The sequence below is a fragment of the Cavia porcellus genome, unplaced genomic scaffold (genome assembly GCF_034190915.1).
Source record: "Cavia porcellus strain 051 isolate PalLab524CR breed Dunkin Hartley unplaced genomic scaffold, mCavPor4.1 scaffold_9, whole genome shotgun sequence".
Lineage (NCBI taxonomy): Eukaryota > Metazoa > Chordata > Mammalia > Rodentia > Caviidae > Cavia > Cavia porcellus.
In genome coordinates, this window is record NW_026947492.1 from 56,191,518 (window position 1) to 56,214,373 (window position 22,856).

The following is a 22,856-nucleotide window of genomic DNA, read 5'->3' on the forward strand; positions in this document are numbered from 1 at the left end:
ACACAGTTCAAATCCTGCCTCAATATGATTCTTGCTGTATAAACTTTATAAAATAGTTTAAATTCTGAATCCTTATCATCTACTCCATCAGAATAGAAGGGAAATCTATCTACTCCTTAGGGTTAAAAGCTAAGTATTATAAAGTATTTATAGGGCCTGAGAGCATGATTCATGTGCAGAAAAGTACCCAATTCATTTATTCTCTACTGATTCTTACTGGAGTAAAAATCTCCCATGGCAGGAACTGTTATATATTCTTTGTAGTGTACAGCACTTCACCTTATACATGTCAGGTTCTACATATGTTATATTAAATTTAATAGCTATCTACTGTATTATCACTTGTCCGTTTTAGATCATTTATAGGTGAAGCAAGTGATGAATCTCTCTCCCAGGAGAAGGAAGCAGTAGCTACTTTACATTTTCATAAGACTCAAATAACCTCTCTTTTTTCTTTATGCAACTCCACCATCACTCTCATTCCTCTCTTCCCATTTCTTCTCCTCTTTCCATTACCTTCCTAAATGAACCACCTATTCTCATATATTGTCAGCATCCTCCCATACAGATGCTGGACAGTCCTCTTTACTGAATACCTTTCCTTTGCTATGCCCTTCTGCCATGATGTTTTTGCCTTAGAGCCAGCCAATGTGAAATGTCTGAAACTGGGGGCCAACATAAACCTTTTCTCCCTTAGGTTCTCTTCATCAGGTATGTTGTTACAGCAACAGAATTATAACTAACTGAAAATTGTTAACAGATGTGTAATTGTTGTTATAAGTCAACCTGACCTCGTTCAGAGAAGAGATTGGAGAACCAGCCTAAAGAAATCCTAGAAGACTATAAGGAGAGACCGATAGGCAGTTCTGTTGGTTTCAGATGACTAGAATGCTTAGGGGAATGTGAAAAGTCAAGACTGTCCTCATATGGGAATGAGAGTTCTATTGTGAATTGGATTAGATCATGTTACATTCTGGAAAAGAATTTGTCTACATTTTTTTCTCTATACACCAGTTTGGAAGAAACCAAAAACATGACAAGAGAAAGAAACAAGAAAAAGTCTTTAACCCCCAGCCCTGAGAACATTGATTCAGGAGAGCTAAATACAAAAGAGATTGAGGGCAGCAAACATGCAGTATCAGATACGGCATCAGTGGACATAAAGAAATAGCTTCAGAACTCCATAGATGAGCTCAAAAGTAACATATTTAATCAAGTAAAGCAAGATATAAGTAGATTAATAAAAGAAATGCTAAGCACCTCTCAAGAAGACACAGACAGAAGAATGGAGGAACACAAACCAAAGAGAGAAATGTTTGTTGAAGAATATAAAGAAAACCTAGAATACGTGAAGCAGGTTCAAAGAGATTACCAGGAAACAAAAAACTCCATTGAAAGCTGACAAAAGTGCTTGAAAGAAACTAAGGATAGACGATTTGTTAAAACTTGAAGACAGGTTTGCAAAGTGTGATTGTAAAAGGAAAAATTGCTTAAAAATAACAGGGAAACAGCAAGAATACAAAGGCTAGAAGACAACAAGAGGATCCATAACTTAAGAATAAAGTATGTGAAGAAGCAGGGGTACAAACAAAGGAACTACAAAAGGTATTCACAGAAATAACTAAGGAAAACTTCCCAAGCATAGGAAAGGAAATGATATTCAGATGTATGAGGCATACAGAACTCCAACCACCTACAACCAAAACAGAGACACACGCAGGTATATAATAATCAAGATCCCAGAAATTCAATATAACAACAGAATATTAAAAGCCATCAGAGGAAAGAAACATCACCTATATAGGAAAACCCTTCAAAAGCATGGCAGACTTCTCAACACAGACTGTCAAATCAAGAAAAGCTTGCAGCAAATATTCCAAGCCCTGAAAGAAAATAACCTCCAGCCCAGATTGTTGTACCTTGAAAAACTGTCTCTAGAAATTAGTGGAGAAACAAGATGCTTCCAAGACAAAGAAGAACTGGGGGAATTCACGACCACCAATCCAACTCTACAAAGAATACTGAAGGACATTCTAGATAGAGAGAAAAGTACCAGGATTTCAGGAACAGTGACACAGGGGCCTCAATGAATGGAGCAGAAAGTGGAATGAAGGAGAAAAACAGACAACTAATGGCAGAAAAAGAGCATAGCAGAAATAAAGCAGAGAAGGTTGGCTGTAATCTTTAATATAGATGGCCTTGATACACTAAAAAAAAAAACAAAAACAAAAAGGAAAGGAAAAAACACAGGCAGAGTAGATAAGGAGGTAGGGTCCACCGAGATATTCTATATAGGAAATATAATTAACCTGAAAAAGGGTTTACAGACTGAAAATCAAACGTGAGAAAACAATGCCGTATGTGGCAGGGAACCAGAGAGTAATAGGGGCAACTAGACCAGTATTTGTGGATAGGTTGGAAAGATAGGCTTTACTAGGTAAAGGAATACAACTAGAGATCAAATCCTGGAGGGAGAAGGTTTGGAACCACTTAGGTAAATAGCAGGTTGTCCCCCAATCTAAAAACTGAGGGAATTGGTGGGACCCAAAAATGCACAGTACACCCTGTGGGAGTGAAAGGGGAGGAATAGTCTAAAAAAAGAAGGCAGAGGATATTGTTAATAGTGTATCAGGATTTAAAACCCACATTGCTCACACCACTCTGTTTAGATAGATTATAATCTGTCCCAGTTTGTCTACTTGCTCTAGATCTGAGGGCACAGACAGCTGTCCCCAAAATAGCATGATATAGTATGGTAATCATCCTTAATTTCCTATTAACTTTATCTGAAGCCCTGTATAACTTATACTATTTTCTTATGACTGATCTTAGTTAAATCTCGTTTGTTACATTGCTGTTTGGTATCAATGGATTTTATTCAAAACTTGTGGTTGACAGTATCAAGTCTGAGAGTATACGTAACTACACTAAAGATGACAAGATTCACAATGATACCCATTCTGGTTTGAATATTACCTGTTTTTGAAGTTTTATACTATCTACAATGTTTTGTTTTTATTAATATTGTTATGTACTGCTATATTCAATTATGCCTGATGATATAGGCAATTCTATTGAAGATAACAAGAGACAACACAGTAACCTAACCATTGTAGAACTCTTGTACTGTGGTTTTATATGTCTTTTTCATTCCATGTGTTCATAGGAATATGTTTTGCTTTGTCTTACTTTGTTTTGTTTCTCCCTCTAATATAGAAAGGATAGAAATACATGTAGAGTCTCATGCATGCATAGAATCTATAAGCAGTTTATGCGAACTGATCATATAACGCATAATGAAATGAACAACTACTTTGTTTTTTTTTATTTAAAGAAAAGGAAACGAAAAAAAAATACATGGAGATAAAAAAAAGGGTAGAAATAATACTAAATTACAGACAAACCAAAGGTAAGAAATTGCCGGTTGATAAGTTACAAATTGTCATCTTCGAAATGGCTGATAAACAACTACTTTGAAGAAAAAGAGATTCTACAGTACCCATTGCTGATCCTGTAGTGTCATGATGTGAAATCCAGCAATACTATTATTTTTTGTTCAGAGTGATTTTAGCCTGCTTTGGTTTGTTTAATCTCAACACAAATGAAGATATGGATAACTGCATGTATGTTTAAGAGTATAGGATTGATAACCATATTACTAAGTTTTTGTTGGATAGTTGAACAGAACTGTTTGCAGTCTTGCTGTTTGAATGTCCACTTTGTATGTTTCACTTTTGTAACTTGAACAACTATTTGTAAGAAGACAATATGTAATCATCAACTAGAGATTTCTTACTGTTTATTTTTTCTTTGAAATTATGTGTTAGTTCTACCCTTTTTCTGTTTTGTTTATTCTTTGTTTAAATTTAAAAAAAAAAGAAAAAGAAAAAAAGTGGGCCATCCAGGCCTAAACTCTACCTTAGGAGTATTTAAGGTAAGCTTCATGAAGGGGGCAGCATTTGAGCAGGTAAACAGTTGGGTTTTATGTCCAATTTGCCCTTTCCATAAGCCTGAAGAAGCTGTGCAGGTCCCTGGAGGAGAAACAAGAGGCCAATTCACCCTTTCTGTGAATTCGCCAGCACACAGGCTGGGCGACAAGAACATACCTCTGCTCCATCTCATAAGCAACTGGCTTATTCAGTGGAGTGGAGGGTGAGTTGTTAGCAAGTGAGGTGCAAAAACAACTTAATGATTGTATTGCTTGATTGACTTTGCGGCCCTAGAGCCAGTAGTCTGAGCATCTGTTGAGGAGATACCAATATGTAATATAGCAAATATGGAAGATTTCCTTTTGTGTTGTCTTTAAAATCCAATATTCTTACTGTTTTGTTTTGTTCTATTGATTTGTTTTATTGAATGTTCTGTTATTGGTTTTATTCTTTTTTTATTTTATTATGTCTGATAGTATGGGCAGCAATTTTGAAACTAAAGGAAGCATTACGATAGCCATTGTTGATTTTCTATTATCCTGTTTTAAAATTCTACATCACTTACACTGTTTTGATTGGTTTTACTCTGTTTTATTTTATTTGGTTTTATTCCCTTTAAAATAAATTTTTTAGAAGCAGCCAGCCTTTCTGGTAAGCCATGCAAGCTGCCTGTGGTTTCCAGGAAGAGAAAAGTCAGTGCCTCCCATTGAACCTGCTGGTGTGTGGGCTGCGAATCAACCCCTGCCTTAACCAACCCCCTGGTTTGGAGGACAGACTGAGTTGATAGTAACTAAGGTGCATAAAGTAACTAAATGCTTATATTTTCTAGTTGATTTTTCAGGCCTGAAGCCAGCAGTCTAAGCATCTCTTGGGAGGATGATAGTATGCAATACAGCAAATATGTGGCTACCTTGCCTTTGAATTCCAAACTAATGAAAATCACTGTTTTGGTTTGTTGTGATTGTTTTGCTTTATTCAATATTTTGTTTTGATCAGTTTTGTTTTTGGTTTGATTTTGCTATACTGGATGGAATGGACAACTATTGTGAAGATAACAAGATATAGTATGGTAGCTATTGTTGTTTTCCTAGTATCCTGCTTTGAAGTTCTGTGCCAATTTTGCTGCTTTGTTTTGATTGGCTTTGTTCTGTTTTTTTGTTGTTGTTGTTGTTGTTATTGTTGGGTTTTACTATCTTTAAAATAAAAATTTTTTAAATAGGATTTCAGCAAATGGCTATTGGCAAAGAAGGCAAATAAGTAACAAGTATAACTAGGATCGAATCTATTTCATTTGGAAGTCAAAACATACTGGTAGGTTTTTTATTACACAAAACTAAAGCAGTGAGAGAACATGCATGAAGACACTATGACTGAAAGGGATGTATTAATCTGAATTATAGAATAAAAGGCTGTAGGAGAAGACCAAGACAAGAACACTGAAGACCTTGAGTGCAAATACAAGAAATCCTAAGGTATAGAGGAAAACATTCAAAGCACCTTAGTTACCAATGGAGTGTATATTTTCTTTCTCTCCTTGGTAATTCTTATCTTACAACTAGTATTTCAGAGGGTCTAAGGGATTGAGTGGTAACGGAACAAAACAGAGCTGGAGCTATGTGAGGCTACCAAGCAGAAGAACTGGAAAATACTTTTGATATGAATCAATATTTTTCTTTGATAAATTTATTTTTAGACCAGACCATATTTATATATGAAACCTATATCAGAGGCTGATAAAAAACGAGCAGGGAACCAGTCAATTCCACAACTGACTGATTTATTGGAACTTGCAAAGAAGGAAAGAAAAACTGTGATATTTGACCTTTTTGGTCCTCCACGACATCATCCTCTCAGACACACATATGTCCATCGGGTAGTAAGCGTGATCCTTGCTTCTAAAATTGAACAACATCTGGTATGTCTGTCTTTGTATTTATGGTTGAGATTGGGTGGTGTCGGTAGTGTGCCCAGGAGGACAGTAGTAGAAGTTAACCTACTTTTTCAATATTTTCTGGGATCCTTAAACAGTTTTGCTTTCTATAAGAATTAAGATTATACATGCATTTTTGAGACAGGATCTCACAATGTACTCAGGTGGGCTTTGAGCTCAGTAAACAGCCAGCAAATTTGTGACAGTCTTAATGCCTCAGCCTCCCACGTGCTGGGATTACAGACATGTGCCACACACTCAGCTGCAAGATTATTTTGTATACACCTACATGTGGTTATCCGAGAATGCCCTGATTGAATTCATCTCATTGGGGATAAATGCTGAAACTGTTTGCTATTCCAAACCAAGAAAACTATTGGCACCTCATTGAAGAGGAATATGTATTAATTATTACATAATATGCCCTCACCATAACCAACATAGATCTATTAGAGCTGCTAAAGTTTTGAGGATTAGCCTTGAAAAATGACAACTGGTCCTTAATAGATAGCTAGAAAGACAACTGGTTCTTATTAGAGGTCTGTTCATCATGATTTTAAGGACCAATACTACATCTGAATTGTCAGTTGTTCCACATCACTTAAATTCTCATAATATGAGTGCTATTAGTAAACAAATATACACATGTTTTATGAAGTGGAACTGTTTCCACAGGTGTTTAATAACAGCAACCCTAGAGGTAGAAAATAGCTCTTCTTAAAGAGCACTAACCAGAGATATTTTTGATCCCCGTCTTTTATCCATGTCAACCAACTTTGCCAACCTCTTTTCCCCCTTCCCTTCTTTGACTGGGGATTGAGTGTAGGGTGTTGTGCCTGGTAGGCAAGTGCTCTACCACTGAGCTTTGTCACCAGTCCTCATCTACTTTTTATACTGGGCTTTCTGTACACTTTGGGCTCTTACCCTTAAGGTTAACTCCTGGATAGAGAGGTCCTGGAAAACTTCAGCTTTGAGAAAACCCTGGGTCTCATCTTAAGAGCTTATTAGACAATATTAGGCTAGATTGACTTTTACCAAGGGCTAGAATCTCCCTATGCTTCTTACAGGCCACTATCAGTGCTAAAATAGAACTTCATCCATCTCTATGGGTTATTTGTAATTAGTTAATTATCCTGTTTCTCCTTACAGATTTTTTGGTTGCCAGGTCACGATAGGGACTACGTCAAGTTCATAGCCCCTGGTTTTCAACATGTGGGCCGTTTATTCCCTATTGACCGCCTTATAAAAGAAAATATCAGTATAATAAATGTTGACTACAAGAGGCTATTCTACAATGGGTTGAAGTAAGTAACTAGATCCCTCTTGGCATGAATCACGTTACTGGTACAAAATGTACATATCCCCTAAGTTCTTTAATTACCCCTTCTCACTTTAGGATTTCTTTGTGTGATTGTTTTTTGGTTCCTCTACTTTCTCCTTCCTGCCTCTCCATCTGTTCCTTTACTAACAAACACTACCAAGTATATTATTCTCCCCACCCCAGAGAAAGTAGATTTAAGTTCCTCCTCCTTTGTATTATAATCTCTCATTGTACATCACATTTAAAAACTTTATTAGTATACATTGCAGTACATAATGACTACATTCATTGTGGGACGTGCTATATGATATAGCACATCTTTTTTCTTTTTATTCATTCCCTTTGCCTCCTTTCAATCCCTCTGCATCCATATCTTGGTTGTTGTCCCTTATGCAAAAATCTAACACTCGATTTCCTACTATATTTTGTTTTACTTTATAACTTATTTATATTGTGGGTTTCTCATATAAGAAATCCATTTTCCTACAAATACTCAAGTTTATCTTTCCTCATGGCAGAGTGTTATTCCATTGCATACAGATACCACATTTTCTTTTTCTTTTCTTTTCTTTTCTCTCTTTCTTCCTTCCTTTCTTTCTTTCTTTCTTTCTTTCTTTCTTTCTTTCTTTCTTTCTTTCTTTCTTTCTTTCACCAGGGATTGGACTCATGACCTTACCAGGCAGGCACTTGGGCCACTGAGCTAAACCCCCAGCTTCTTTTCACTTATTAATGGACATATAAGTCTCTTCCAAGATTTAGCTATTATAAATTATGCTGCTGTAAATGTGGATATGCATGTATCATGTAATATATCTTTAACTCTTTCTTAAAGATACCAAGAAAGGGAATAGATGAGTTGAACGGAATTTCTAGATTCAGTTTTTTGAGGCATCTTCATACTGACTTCATAGTGATTGTACTGGTTTACATTCCCACCAAGAGTGTAGAAAGGTTCCCTTTTCACTGCAGCTTCACCAGCATTTTTTCTTCATATTGCTTATTAAAATATATTGACAAGTTATGAAGAAGTAACTTTTTACTATTATTTCCTAATTTTAAAATATTTATCATCAGGTGATCCTTAGAATTATGTTAGAGACAATACTTACACATTGAGTAATTACCACTATTCCCTGCAAAGGAGGTATTATTATTATTCTTAAATTTATAAACTGAGGCTAAGAGTACACTAATGTATGACAGAGCCAGGATTCAACACAGGCTTGCACAGAGCACTTTCCAATATGACACACCTTGTCAGGGTCAAAGATGTTGAAAGCATTTACCCGGTATTTTTGGTGAGAATTGAATTCTTCAAAGTAGTAACTTGACTACTATTATTTAGTGTATTTCTTCAGTTATTTTTTTTTCCTGTTTTATAGCCTGGGGAAAAATTGAGTTTTATTCATCTGACTCAATTCTTGTAAAAATTCTTTATATTTGAAATTTAAAATATTTGTCAGATTGATATTTAGTTTGTACCTCTAACTAATATTTTAGAGCTAGATATTCCACTAGTTCTATATATATAACAGTTAAGTAAGACAGTTTCTTAAGTTACTTGTAGTCAAGTATAAGAATAATGATGAGTGAACAGATGATTATGAGTTGGTAAAAGCTGGGATGCAAGTAAAGCTGGTGCTGCCTAGTGAACCAGAGGAGTTTATAGAAGCCAACTTCTACATTAAAGCATCAGGGACTATGCAAATCTGTTTTCCCAGCAGTAGCTTGAAATTGACTTGGAAATTTGCAGATGCTACAAATAGAGCCTGGCCTCCTGTCATTCTTTGTCCTCTTTCTTCTTTCTTTCTTTCTTCCTTCCTTCCTTCCTTCCTTCCTTCCTTCCTTCCTTCCTTCCAGTCTTCTTTCTTTCTCCTCTGTCCCTTTTTCTCCCTTTCTTCATCTTTCCTTCTCTCTATCTCTTCTTCTCTTTCATTAAATTCTAGCTCACCATTGTTGCTGCAGAAGCAGAGGTGCTAAATCCAATCTTTTATCTCACAGTATGAGCCATTGCTGTCACTGTGAATTATAAAGTGTCCCTGGATCAGTTCCTTCTGATGATTTAGTCATCACTGACTTTGACAAATGTGATATCTGTTCCTCTTGTAGATGTTGAGAGCAAACTGGGTCTAAATCCCCGGGGGGGGGGGGTGTCTGTTTTTGTTGCAGGGATTATAAAGCAGCTAACATCTATATCAATTTATACCTTGTCAATGAGCCTTGGATTTTCTCACTGGCCTGGTGTTCCAGAATTAATTCAGTGACAACAGACAACATTCCACTCCTGAGTCAGCTTAATCACCCCCACTTCTTCATGGTGAGCTACTTGCGCAAACTGTCTTTTTCCTTTTTATCGGTACTGGGGATCGAACTCATGACTGCCTGCTTGCAAGGCAGGCGCTTATGCCGCTGAGCTAAACCTCTAGTCCCTGCAAACTGTCTTTTAAGCCTGGCATCATGTGTTCTATGCTCTCCACCCCCATGTTAAAAACTGCACAGTCTTCTGGGGGCTACTTAACAGCAGAGATTTCCAAGATACTGGAAATGTGGCATTCTCTATTTTTTCAACCAAATCCTTCTGTGATTTTCATTTATCGAATTATTACAGTTTGCTTTACATATGGCATGTAACTTAAACCTCTAAACTTACCACTACCATTATTATTATCTCCATGAGGAGACTGAATCTCAAAGATATCTTTGCACATGATCTCATGATGTAAGATTCATAATGTGGTCTGACTCCAGAGTTGTGATATTGTAGCCCCACATCCCTAAAGATACAGCCACAATGACAATGGCATGTGATGTTGGAAGAAAATTAATTGTACTTGACTGTAAAGTCAGAACTGCACCCTGGATAAATGATCTTGAAGAGGTAAGCCAGTGTCTATTTGTCTGCCCTCGTGTCCTGTTCTCTAGCCTTTCTGTTCCTCATTCCTCATTGGAATCCCAACTCAATTCCATCACTTACTACCTGTGGAAGGAGCCTTGGCCAGCCAGTTACTGTGACAGAGCCTGTATTTCTTATCTTTGTGGAGATTAGGTTGACTGAGTGGGCCACAGTAGCATAGAGCAAAAAATGGGTTTTTCTGTTTCTTTTGTTTTGTTTTCAAAGACAGCATATCATTATCTTGTCCGGGCTGACCTTGAACTCTTATGCTTAAATGATCATTCTGCCTCAGTGTCCCGAGAAGTTGGGACTACATGCCATCATACTTAGCTAAAAAAAAAAAAAAGAAAGAAAGAAAGAAAGAAAGAAAGAAAGAAAGAAAAAGTTTAATTTTGCTCCTTTGAAAGTTAAAATTATAGGCAGAGAAGCCTGAAATGTGGGGGGTGGGAAGTTGGGGGTTGAGGGGTGGTCTTGTCTTCCTTATACCTCCACTCTCATTGGCCCCTGTTTCTGACCTGGTCAGGTTCTGGACCAGAAGACATAGGATCGGGGTCAGGCTCATGGGATCTGTACTGTGTTAAGGTTCTCTGGTAGAAATATGGAGTTGCTAACTTCTTTCTCTGGTGACTTAAACATCTGTCTGGAACTAACTATGAAGGAAGCCTTGAATGACAGATTCCTCTGTACAGGGAAGCCTTTCCACCTCTCTGATTCCCATACAACTTTCTTTAATGCATATATCATATATTTTAATAGCATTTTTGTCTTTTAGAATTGATTACAAAAGCAAAGTTATTCATGCTATAAAATTCAAATATGGAAATGTTCAATTTAGGAAATAACACACCTACCATAATCTTGTCTTCCTGAATCACTAATGTCTCAAATTTGGGAAGTATACTTTTACTTGTATGATGCTATTATTTCTGAAGGTACTTCTTTCATTTCAGTATTTGAACTGATAATAAATTCATATGATTCAGAGTTCAAAAAGCATAAAAGAATGTAAGTTAAAATAAAAAAGAAACTTCTACACCTAGCCTGGGCTTTTCTTAAAGGACTAGTGTAATATGTCCTTTTGTTTAGAGAGGTAGGGTTTTTCTAGGCAGCTAACAGCCTGGATTAATATTGTGTATTCAGGGGCTGGGGATTTAGCTCAGCGGCATAAGCACCTGCCTTGCAAGCAGGCAGTCGTGAGTTCGATCCCTGGTACCGATAAAAACAAAAAAGACAAAAAAAAAAAAAAAAAAAAAAAAAAAGAAAAGAAAAAAAAAAAAGATTGTGTATTCATTATGTGAACCTGGAGTTAAGAGTTAACCTGTTTGTACCTATTTTGTTGTTTTTAAGTTGGAGATGATAGTATAGAAGTACTTTTATCCAATACACTAGGATTTAACTATTGGTCTGTTAATTGAGAAAGCTAAGGTAAAAAAAATCATTTTAAAAGATAGGTTCTATCAGCTAGCTTTTAGTGCTTAACAAAAACCACCTAAAATTTAGTACCTTAAAATAGATTTTATTAGGCCTTATGTTCTGTATGATGACTAGGTAGTTCCTCTGTCCTAAGCTTGTGAGGCTAGGTTGAATGGTCTAGGTCTAGGACAGCCTCATTGATTTGTCTGGAGTCTCACCTAGGGTGACTCAGGTCTCTGTGGCCACACATCTTTAAAGAAGCCACCCTGAGTGTGTTCTTCTCTTGAAAGTGAGTTCCCAGCAGCAAGAGAGGGCAAATCCCAATGCATATAAGATTCTTAATGTTCCCCAAGTGTTTAACAATCTTCCACTGGCCAGAGAAAACCACATGCCCATGTCCAGAGACAAGATCTCTAGACGTCACCTTTTGATGGAGAAAAGTAGTGCAGCTAAGTCACATTGTTTAGAAACATGCATGTAGGTTTGGAAGAAATACTGTGGTCATTTTAGTGTTCAGTATATACGTACACCTCACCACATTTTAATTTAAAATTCATTCACCTTTTGACAGACAAAATCTTTTCTTGTATACTTTAGCTGATAGAGTTTTATGTCCTTTTGCTTATTTAAACATCCAAATGAACTAAACATAGCTATGGTTTTTAACTTTTGTTGCTGTAAAAAGGAACATGGCTAGGTGTGGTTGTGCACATCTGTAATCCCAGCACTTGGGAGGCTGAAGCAGGATTGGAGGATTGCTGTGAGTTCAAGGCCAGCCTAAACTGCATAGCAAAACCCTTTCAAAAAAAAAAAAATGTATAGTTACTGGGAGAAACAACCAGAATGAGGAATTCCTCTAGTCTCCTTACCTTAATTTGTCAATGTTTCACCCATATCCAATTCAATTGAAATATATATATGTATATATATATATGTATATATATAATTTTAAAGAGGAAGAAAACAAGAAAAATACCACAGAATAAAATCAATCAAATAAACCAGAATAAGTGATACAGGACTTCCAAACCTTGTGAAATCAACAATAATCATAATACCTTTGTTGTTTTCAAAATAGCTGCAGATGGCACCTTCAGATATATTAAAAATCTAGCAGAACATGAAACAATGAATGCAATAAAAGCACATCAAAATAAGCCAGTAGTAAATACATAATGGCTTCCATAACATGTCTTACAATCTTTTAAACAGCTGCTCTTGCCATCAGAGTTAACATAAACAAAATAAAATAAAAATCTAACCCCGCAAAAAAACAATGAAAATGATAGGGTTTCTAGGTGGGAATCTCCTCCCATAGGGCCTGGTTCTCTCCCTCCACAGTCCACGAATGACGCTGACTCATGGAGAGGCTTGGGTCTGGCTCTTCTCAAGCCAGCAGTGGCCTACGCCTGTAGTTTATATTTTTAATGACATATTTTGTCCTTATGAGTTTTTTTAAAGAGAACAAAACCCAACAAAACGTAATAAAGCCAATCAAAATACAGCAGTGAAAGTGATACAGAACTTCAAACAGGATGATAGGAAATCAACAATGATTTAATTCCTATCATAATATATTTACTATCTTCACAATAGTTGTCCATACCATTAGACATAGCAAAATCAAAACAGAATAAAATCAATCAGAACATAACACTGAATAAAATAAAACAATGGATTGTAACAAAACAAAACAGAGGGAACAATACTGCACATTGTTATCTTCAAAATAGTTGCTCAGGTTGCCAGACACAGGAATAAAACAAAACAGCAAAATAAAAAACACTAGATTTCAAAAACAAGACAGGAGGAAATGCCCACAGCTGACACAAAGCGCACTGCCATCCTCCAGGTGGATGACCAGACCACCAGCCCCAGGCCTGCAGAGTCAACCAAACAATGCAAGCATCAAGCTGTTCCCTTCTCTTCTGTCGCTGTTATTGCTATCATCTCACCCTGAGTTCTCCCAGTTAGCATGTGTGTGTGTGTGTGTGTGTGTGTGTGTGTGCTCTACTGGTTTTTCAGCCCATGTGCCTGCTGTTTCTCTTCTGGCTGAGGCTCTTTCTGACAGGCACAGCAACACTTACTTCACGGGAAGGCATAGTTTCTCTTCTATGTTCTCATGAATTTTAAAAATCATTTGACTTAGTTTTTTTTGGAAAATGACATACTTCTTTTCACTCATATTTTACAGACTTGATCAATATTTAATCACACTGCACAATTACAATAAGTTCAGTCATCCTGTGGTTAAGCCATTTGGGAACAAGGATAACTGATTCTTGGTGTACATTCAGCTTGTTCTGGAGGGAATCCTGGAGCAATCAGTAGACTAAAGCATTTTCCAGAAGGGACTAAAAGCCTCAGTTTAGTGAAAATTGGAATTAAGCATCTATTATGCTTACTTAGTAGAGTTATTGTGAAGATTAAATGTAAAAATACCCCTAAAGTGATGAAAATACTTGCCTACTGGAGAAAATAGCCTCAGAATACTTACTAGTCTCCCAGTAAACACTCATTAATTGCTATATCATTGTCATGATTTATTAGAGTTGTCATTAATATTATTACTCAGCCCAAAGAAGGCCATTAGGATAGGACAGAGAATGGTCTGAGAAAGAATAAAAAGTGCAAACCCCAGTGCTGTCAAGCAAAACTGGCAGAGGAGAAATGAGAGGGAATGGAGGAAAGACCAAACCAGGGGATTATCAAGTGCATATTAGCAGACTCAGGAGACACAGCTTGGGAAATAGGTGATTTGAATAAAGAGCATGGAGCACTGGGCATGCAGGTAAAGGGAATTGTAGTTCAACATATTTATTTGAAGACTGATTATTCAGAGCAATTCTTCACAACTGCTGGTTCACAGACTAGTTTCTTCAGCATCACTGGGAGTGCATGTTAAAAACAGAGATTTTGATTTCTTAGGTCTGTAGTTAGACCCAGGAGTCTTTATTACTAAAAGCTACTTAGGAATATTTGGCTGTATAGTCAGGTTTAGGAAGCATTGTCATGAAAACATAGAATACTGCAAGTCAAGAAACTGGGCTGGAATCCTGGTCCTGTATTGACTTGCTGTTTGATTTCTCTGAGACCTCCTCAGCTCTGTCTTGAGGGTTACGGGAGGTCAAGGTATGGTAGAGTGTTGTATTCCTTGGTGAGCCCCTGCACCCATGATGGTGACGTTAGCGTAACCACAGATAATCTGTATTTGAGGCTTTTGCACCTGTTCTGTTCCACTCCCTCACTGTCTCCAGCCTGGGCAGTGGAGCAAGGGACTTGGCCCATATAATCCACAGTCCTTCCGATGATAAAGGTCTTTCACCATGGTTATGTTTTGCAGACTCCACGGTACTATATGTGCATATGGCTTATCATGGATATTATTTCTGCAATTTTCATTTATGCCATATTTTGTTTTCACTGGTAAGTGTATATCTATAATTTTAAATGAAGTTTTTCCAAAATAAAAGCAATAAATATGTTCTTATAGCAATTTGAGAAGAAGAAAAAAAAACAGAAAAAAGTTACATTCTTTCTATAACTGTACATGGAAAGATGAGTTATAATGTGAACTTCTCATTTCTTCTAGTGCTGCCTGCAGCTCCTCACATTCTTTCCTCTTTTCCAGCACAAGACAATATTTTCGGGGTAACAAGTGTCACTGAAGCTTAATTGAGTCTGCGAGGATAGATTCACTGCCCCTAAGTTGCTGAGTGAACTTGAGAAAATCACTGTCTCTTCTGGGCCATTTTCTTTTTGTCTGTTCAAGATTTTGATTTTTGCTAATTCTTGCAGAGCAAATACTACAAGATTGCAAATTTTACGGTAGAAGAGTCAGGGAAAATTCTGGAAGGAGAAAGTTAAAGGAAACTATGGTTTTTTAGTTAGAGGAGGGTCATCATTTCTTGATTCATAACTTATCCTTTAAAGGAGCAAGCACAGGCCCTGTGCTTAAGTGAGAATTTGACAGGATAGAGTTTATTTTTTAAAATATTAAGTTTATTGGTATGCTTTATCTAGACGTAATGATCATATTCATGATAGGAAATTTGTACCCATGCATGATATATTTTGATTCCTCTTTTTTCCCCCAATTTTCTCCCTTCCTTTCAACCCCTCTTCCCCTCCCTATTTACAAAGTTTTGTTTACTTTATCCTTTTTTAAAATATTTTTTTCCTTTTCCCTTCCTTAATAAAGTTTTTTTCTGGCCATTATCTTCTTCTTCTTCTTCTTTTTTTTTTTTTTTTAGAAAGAGGGCTGTGAGTTTATGGGTGGTCTGCTTCCTTCTAGGTGGAGAGAGCTCAAAAATGAAAAATTGCTTGAAGCCTCCAGAATTTTCGAAGGTAAAGTCAGAGGCCTGGCCCTTCTTTTTTCTTCATTCCTACTCATTGCTTCAAGAAGACAGAGTTTACTTTTCATATCTCTGACAAGATCTGAGGGCATATGGGGAATCTGGGTTATGGGGCCAGGGAGAAGTTAGAAAGTACTGTATAGTCAGTCAGTCAGTCCCCCCTGTATCCGTGGGGCCCAGTTGAGGGCTCAACCCCCAAACACCTGTGAAAAATGCTTAATACAAGAAAGTCATGTTGTTGCTGTTGTGCGTTAAATGGGCCTGTGTTGGTTGTGTCTGCACTGAATGTATATTCACAGGTCTCATCCCACTCAAAGAAAAGGGGAATTATTATATAAGGAATATATACTAGAGGTTGGGAAACTTGTAGGCTGTCATAGATTCTGACTCCCACACTATATTTTCAACTTCACTGATGTTTTCTTCCAGAATATCTTACCTGGTGTTAATTTTTAACCAGTAAAATTTTAATTTCAAATACTATATTTTTCATCTCTAAAAGTTCCATTTGGTTCTTTTTAATACTTTCCATTTTCTTCCTTGTATTCATGTTTGTTTTAAATATATGGACATAATTACAGTAGCTGATTTAAGTCTCATTTGATAGTGCTATCATCTCTGAGTCTATTTCGATTATTTAATGTGGATCATACTTTAATACAAAACATATAGAAAACAAATTTCAAAATGACAGTTTCTTCCTTACTAGTAATTACCTTAAAGGAAATACATAAAACTCCTGTGATAGAAATTAGCTGAATGGATTTTAAAAGCATGATCCAACTACTGTATATGCTAGCTACATTTGCTTTAGATCCCAACACACAAACAGATTGAAAGTTATAAGAATACAAAAGATATTCCATGCAAACAGTAAGCCAAAGACAACAAGGGCAGTTATGCTAATAATGAGATTAAATAGACTCACCAAAAAGTTCTCTCAAAGGAAGAAGTGTGGTTACTGAATACCATAAAACTTTACTGAGAAAGAAGACCCAAATAATAGGAGTAATATGTTGTGTTCATAAGTTATAAAACCTAATATCCTAAGGGTATTAGTTGTCATTAAATTGATCTACATACAAATTTGATTCAATAAAAGTCCCCTTTCCCCCTGTGAAGTTGACAAAAAATGAAGTTATGTATGCTTTTGTTTCTTCCAGATTGAAATATACTGTGGAAAAAAGTAACTTTGGCATTTTGGGCTTCTTTGATTCTCATTTTTTTCTAGATTTTTTTGGCCTTACAGTTCCTTATAATATTGTAAACTCTTTGATAATGTTAAGATGTTTTCGTTTTTGTGTATCATCTAGTTTTTAATTCCTTGATAGGAGACTTGTTCTCAAATTCCTACCTCTATTACTAGAAGGACCTACTACCCCCAGTCATGATACAACTATTTATTTGGCATTTAATATGTGGCAGACACTTCTGAGCACTGTGTATATAGTGGCAAGCAAGACAAAGTCTCATTATTTATAAGGTGTCAATCTAATTGAGGGTATGTTCATTTTTGTGATTAGCTCATTTGTAACTGATGTCTGTGAAACACATGAACATTGGGCATATGTCAGTTTTTGGCTTCTGAGGCTTCCCTGGTAAGCTAGAACCTCACACTAGACTCTTAAGCACACCCCAGCCCTGGTCTGAATCGAGGGGTTATAATGAAGTCTGAGAGAGGTAGGGAAGGCATGCTTTAAAGAACCTGAGAAGGTAAGTGAGGTGCTAATATTTGAAAGATGACTTGAATTTCACACATGACCAGCAGGCTTGTCTAAGGAATCTGTGTTTGTGTCTTTTCTGTCCCATAGAGGAAAGTTTAAGTCTCTCAGTGGAACAAAGTGAGAATCAAGAAGCTTCACAATTACCTAAAAAGCCTTTTACCCGAGTTGAAGAACGTCCTTGGATTCTAGGTTTACTTGGTAACAGAAGGAAACAAACAGATGCTTCCCTTTTTGAAGAAACCCTTGAGAAGAAACCAGGGTCTATCAAGATTGTTCAGAGCACTGTTACACCAGAAGTGCCCCTGCAGGACTTTAAAGCTCGCCAAGCTGGTGAAACTGCTCCTCAAACTACCTTGCCTATTGCAGAGGCAAATAAATCAACAGTGCCCATCACAGGGGCCCCCCATCCTAAAATATAGCAAAATACACCCACATTAGAACCTTCCAAAAAATCTCATGCTACATCAGACATCCCCTTATAGGATGTTATTCAAGAGGAAGTAACTGACGCACCTCAACCCTTCTTCCTCTCTGTGGCTAAGAGTAGTAATGGTGGAGAGTGATCAAGAAGGCACATAACAGGGATATCGAGGCTGTCAGGAGTACCATTTTGGTCCAGCCTTTCTATAAAGAATGCATCTTATAGTACATGGAGAAAATAGTGGTGTGTGGTCTTGGATCTGGAGATCATTGTTCTCTGAGTTAACATTTTTGTAGTATTTTCTGCTAAAGAAGTGACTGTGGTAAACATCAACATTTAATAAAGGTAATCTTTCAGAAAGCCAGAAGAAGATAAATGTCTATTCTTTGGCTCTCTCTATTATCTATCACTCAGACTGATGGAGACAGCGGGATGGGCACTGTGGGGATGCCATCCTAAAGCCAAGGAATGAGAGATGACATGGGTATGAGTCAGGTCAAGGTTTCATCTAAAACACACACACACACACACACACACACACACACACACACACACCTTCTCTCCTAGTGTGCAGTGGAATGCTTCCTAATACTTTGTGGTTCACTAATTCCCCAGTGGTCTTAATCCCATGCCCATCCATGGCCCTTGGCCTTTGAAGAAATCCAGAGCCACATCATGTTCCTAAATCTCTATCAATTTGGAAGAACCCAAATAAGGCAGGTCTAGGGCCTATAATGTGAGAGAAGCAGTGAAATGAGATAAAAATTGAATACTTAAGATACATTATTAATGAAACCCATGTGCAAGCTCTAGATTCTGTCTTTCTGGTTGACACTAACAGTTAGATACTGCTATTTACCTCAAATAAGATTCAAATATTAATATTTGTAAGTACAGATATTTAAATCCTCAAGGCAATAGGAATAACATGGTTAATTGCCAAATAAACTCAGACAGTAATAGTTTTGGGGATCCAGAGACAAAGTGACATTATTTTAGAATTAGAAATCTGGGAAAAGTTATAACTGAATGGTATAGGATTTGGAAAACTAGAGTTTGGAAAACATAGAGTACATATTAAATAGGCTAAACAATATAAACAAGATTTTAATACCAATCTTAAACTCTTTTTACTTTCTGTTTAAAAATTGTGATAAATGAATATTATAATGGTTTCTAATTTAAAAAATTTTAAGTATAGTTCAAGGGCAGGAAGTATATTCACACTGTTGTGTAATCAATATCACAGTATAAATCCAGAACTTTCTCAACTTGTAAAACAGACTTTGAATGGATGAAAGACTGAAACTTCAAAATGATTAGAAAACATAAGGACAAAGTTTTTTGACATTGACCAGTGCAATGATTTTTTTTATGACACCAATATAGGCAGCAAAGGCAAAAATAAATAAGTAGGACTGCATCAGAATAAAAAGCTTTAGTACAGCAAACAGAATGAAGAGATAACCTATGAGAGAAAATATTTGCAAATAGTACTTTTGAGATTAATATCTCCAACTCAATAGTAAGAAACTCAGCCAACTCAATAGCAAGAAAGTTACCTTATAAAATAGTGATCCAACTATCTGATTAGACATTTCTCAAAAGAGAACATACAATAGCCAACAGGTATGAAAAGGTACTCAACATCACTAATCATTAGGGAGACCCTAATTGAAATCATGATGACACGTTAACTCATATCTGTTATAAAAGCAAAGAACACTGTTATAACCAGTGTTGACAGTGATGTGAAGAAAAGAAAGCCCTGTATTCTGTTGGTGAAAATTAGTACAAGCATTATGAAAAAATGTATGGAAATTCCTTTAGAAAAGTGAAAAACAACTACCATATGATCCAGAAATACTGTACTGGATATATGCCAAATAAAATGAAATCAATATGTTGAAAAGCTAGTGGCATGCACCTATTTTTTACAGCATTTTTATAATAGTCATGATATGGAGATAACCTAAATGTCCATCAATAAGATGAATAGATTAAGAATGCCATCTATTTGCATAATAGGATACTATTCAGCTTTAAAATATGTACTGACACTTATGGCAACATAGGTAAACTTGGAAGGCATTTTACTAAATGAAATAACCTAGATACATAAAAGCTCTACGTAATCTCGTGTGAAACTGAAAACACTGAAACTCAGAAGCAGAGTAGAATGGTGATTGTTAGGGGTTAGTGGGGCTGGAGGTTTAATTCAGCAGCACAAGTGCCTGCCTGGCAAGCACAAGGTCACAAGTTCGATCCCTAGTACCAAAACAAAAACAAAACACCCCCCCACACACACACACAAACTATCAGGGGTTAGAGAGAGGGGAAAAAAGAGGAGATATTGGTTTAAGAATATGAAGTTTCAGTTATGCAGATGATAAGTTCTGCAGATCTAAGGAACATACAGCAATATGACTATAGTTCATAACAGTATATAGATAGTATGTTAACATTTGATAAGAGGGTAGTTTTTTTTTGTCTTTTTTTGAGACAGGGCCTCACTACGCAGTTCAGGCTGGCCTTGAGCTCATTTTGTAACCCAGATTGTTCTTAAACTCACAATGATCCTCCTGCCTCAACCTCCTGAGTGCTGGGATTATAGGCATGCACCACCATCCCCAGCTCAAGAGGATAGAGGGTTCTCACCACACAAAAAAGGTATCTGTGGTGTGAGGGATATGTTAATTAGCTTGATTCTGGTGAGTATTTCACAATGTGAAGGTATATAAAAAGGTGAACACTTTCAATGCATTATATTCAAGTTTTGTATGTCATTATCTTTCCTCAGTCCCTGCCATTCACCATTCTGCTTTGTATGAATTTGACTAGGTGCTTCATGTGAGTAAAATCATAGAGTATCTGTCCATTGGTGACTGGTTTATTTGTCTTAGAATAATGTTGAGTTTCATCCATTTTTACAGGATGTATTACAATTTCCTTCAGGCTGAATAATAGTCCATCACATTTATATACCACATTTTATCATTTATCCATAAATGGATACTTCAGTTGTTTCTGTCTTTTAGCATATTATCATAATTAATGTGTAAAAAAAACTATGGGTATATAGATATCTTTCCTATTCTTTTGGATATACACCCAGAAATTAAGTTGTAGTATAATATAGTAATTCTATTTTTAATTGTTTGAGAAATCCCACCAACACACAAAAGGTTTCCAGTTTCTCTACATCTTGGCTGATGTTTATTATTTTCAGCATTTTTATAATAGCCTAAAGAATGTGAAGTAGTATCTCATTATGGCTTTGATTTTCAGTTTGCTAATGATTAGTGATGAGCATTCTTTATGTGCTTTTGGCTATTTGTATAACTTTGGGAAAATGCCCAAGTCTTTTGATCATTTTAAAATCTACCTGTTTTGTTGTTCAGTGTTAGGAATCCTTTATATATAGTATTCCTGATAGCAGTCCTTATCAGATATTTTCCCCCATTCTGTGGTTGCATTTTTAGTTTGTTGCTAGTGTATTTTGAAATAAAAAAGCTTTTAATTTTGATGAAGCCCAATGTATCTATTTTTTCTTTTGTTCCCTTTACTGTTAGTGTCATACTTCAAGAAATCATGGCCAAATACAAAGTCATGATCATTTTGGCCCATGTTTTCTTTTTCAAGTTTTATCATTTTAGCTCTTAAGTCTAAATATTTGGCCCATTAAGAGTTCATTTTTGAGTGGAGAGAAGATGTAGGCTTGATAGGTAGCTGGGTGGAGAACCTCTCTGAGAAAAACAGCTCAGACACTGGAATTTGACAACATGGGGAGGGTCGGGTGAGGAGAGAGGGATTCTCGTGACCCAGGAGGAAACTGAGGAAAAAGAAAAAGGGGAAGAGGAAGGAAAACGCGGATGTAGGGCTGGAGCCAGACGCGCTCATTGAGATCGGTTCCGTGCTGTGCTGGGCGAGCTGTGGAGTCGGACGATTCACAGTCACACTGAAGCCATGGCTGCTGATAACAGGGAGTTGGTGAGTTCCAGGCCCTTGGCGGGCAGACACGGTGCAGCATGGAGTGGAGCCAAGGTGGAGAACTGCATTAATTCATGGTGAGTACTGGAAATTGGGTCCTGCGGTGGGTGTGGCCGGCTGGAAGACATATAGGAGTTGGGCAGGGTAGGCCTGAGTCTGGTGCCACAGTGGCATCAGGCAGTTGCCCCTGGCCCAAAGAGAACTGGTGGGACCTGCTTGGGCTGAGTCACGCCCCTGGTCAGGACCCAATAGCCAGAGATGAAACTGTCCCGAACCTGTGACATCCACACAGCACAGACTAAGTTGCTGAAGGCACTCACTGGTTGACTGGCTCAGAGAAGTAGGGCCAGCCCACAGTCCCAGTGTGCACCTCAGATAACAGCAAATTGGAGAAGGCAGCAAGCCCCCAGCCAGCATGCTTCAGAAAAACCATAAGTAATATAGACAGGGCCTGAGACCTCCACCATGCACCTGTCTGAAAGAAGCCAGAAACATGACAAGAGAAAGAAATAAGAAAAAACCTCCAGCCACTGACCCTGGGAAAGTAAGTCCAGGAGAGGTAAATACAGAAGAGAACCAGTGCAGCAATCATGCAATATTGGCCACAACATCAGCGGACATAAAGAAATACCTTTGTGACCTCATAGACAAACTTAAAACTGAAATTCTAATCCAAGTGGGGCAAGATATAAAAAGATTAATAAAAGAAATGCTAAGCCCCTCTCAAGAAGACACAGATGGAAGAATGGAGGAACCCAGAAAAGGAAGAGAAACCTTTGGTGAAGAATATAAACACAATCTAGAATACATGAAACAGATCCAAAGAGATTACCAGGACATTAAAAACTCCATTGAAAGCTGGAAAAATGCCTTGACAGAA

General features: G+C 37.0%; 1 protein-coding gene across 1 annotated transcript in view; it reads left to right on the forward strand.

Annotated features, from left to right (window-relative positions):
• The window catches only part of Gdpd4 (glycerophosphodiester phosphodiesterase domain containing 4), a 98,033-nt gene extending 79,708 nt beyond the window's left edge, over window positions 1-18,325 (forward strand). Inside the window, exons 9-14 of the mRNA XM_063255658.1 lie at window positions 5,623-5,844; window positions 7,009-7,163; window positions 9,350-9,497; window positions 14,830-14,912; window positions 15,781-15,833; window positions 17,653-18,325. Coding sequence (XP_063111728.1) covers window positions 5,623-5,844; window positions 7,009-7,163; window positions 9,350-9,497; window positions 14,830-14,912; window positions 15,781-15,833; window positions 17,653-17,984 — 993 coding nt within the window. The 3' untranslated portion in view covers window positions 17,985-18,325. The remainder of the gene's footprint in view (window positions 1-5,622; window positions 5,845-7,008; window positions 7,164-9,349; window positions 9,498-14,829; window positions 14,913-15,780; window positions 15,834-17,652) is intronic.
• The last annotated feature ends 4,531 nt before the right edge of the window (window positions 18,326-22,856 follow it).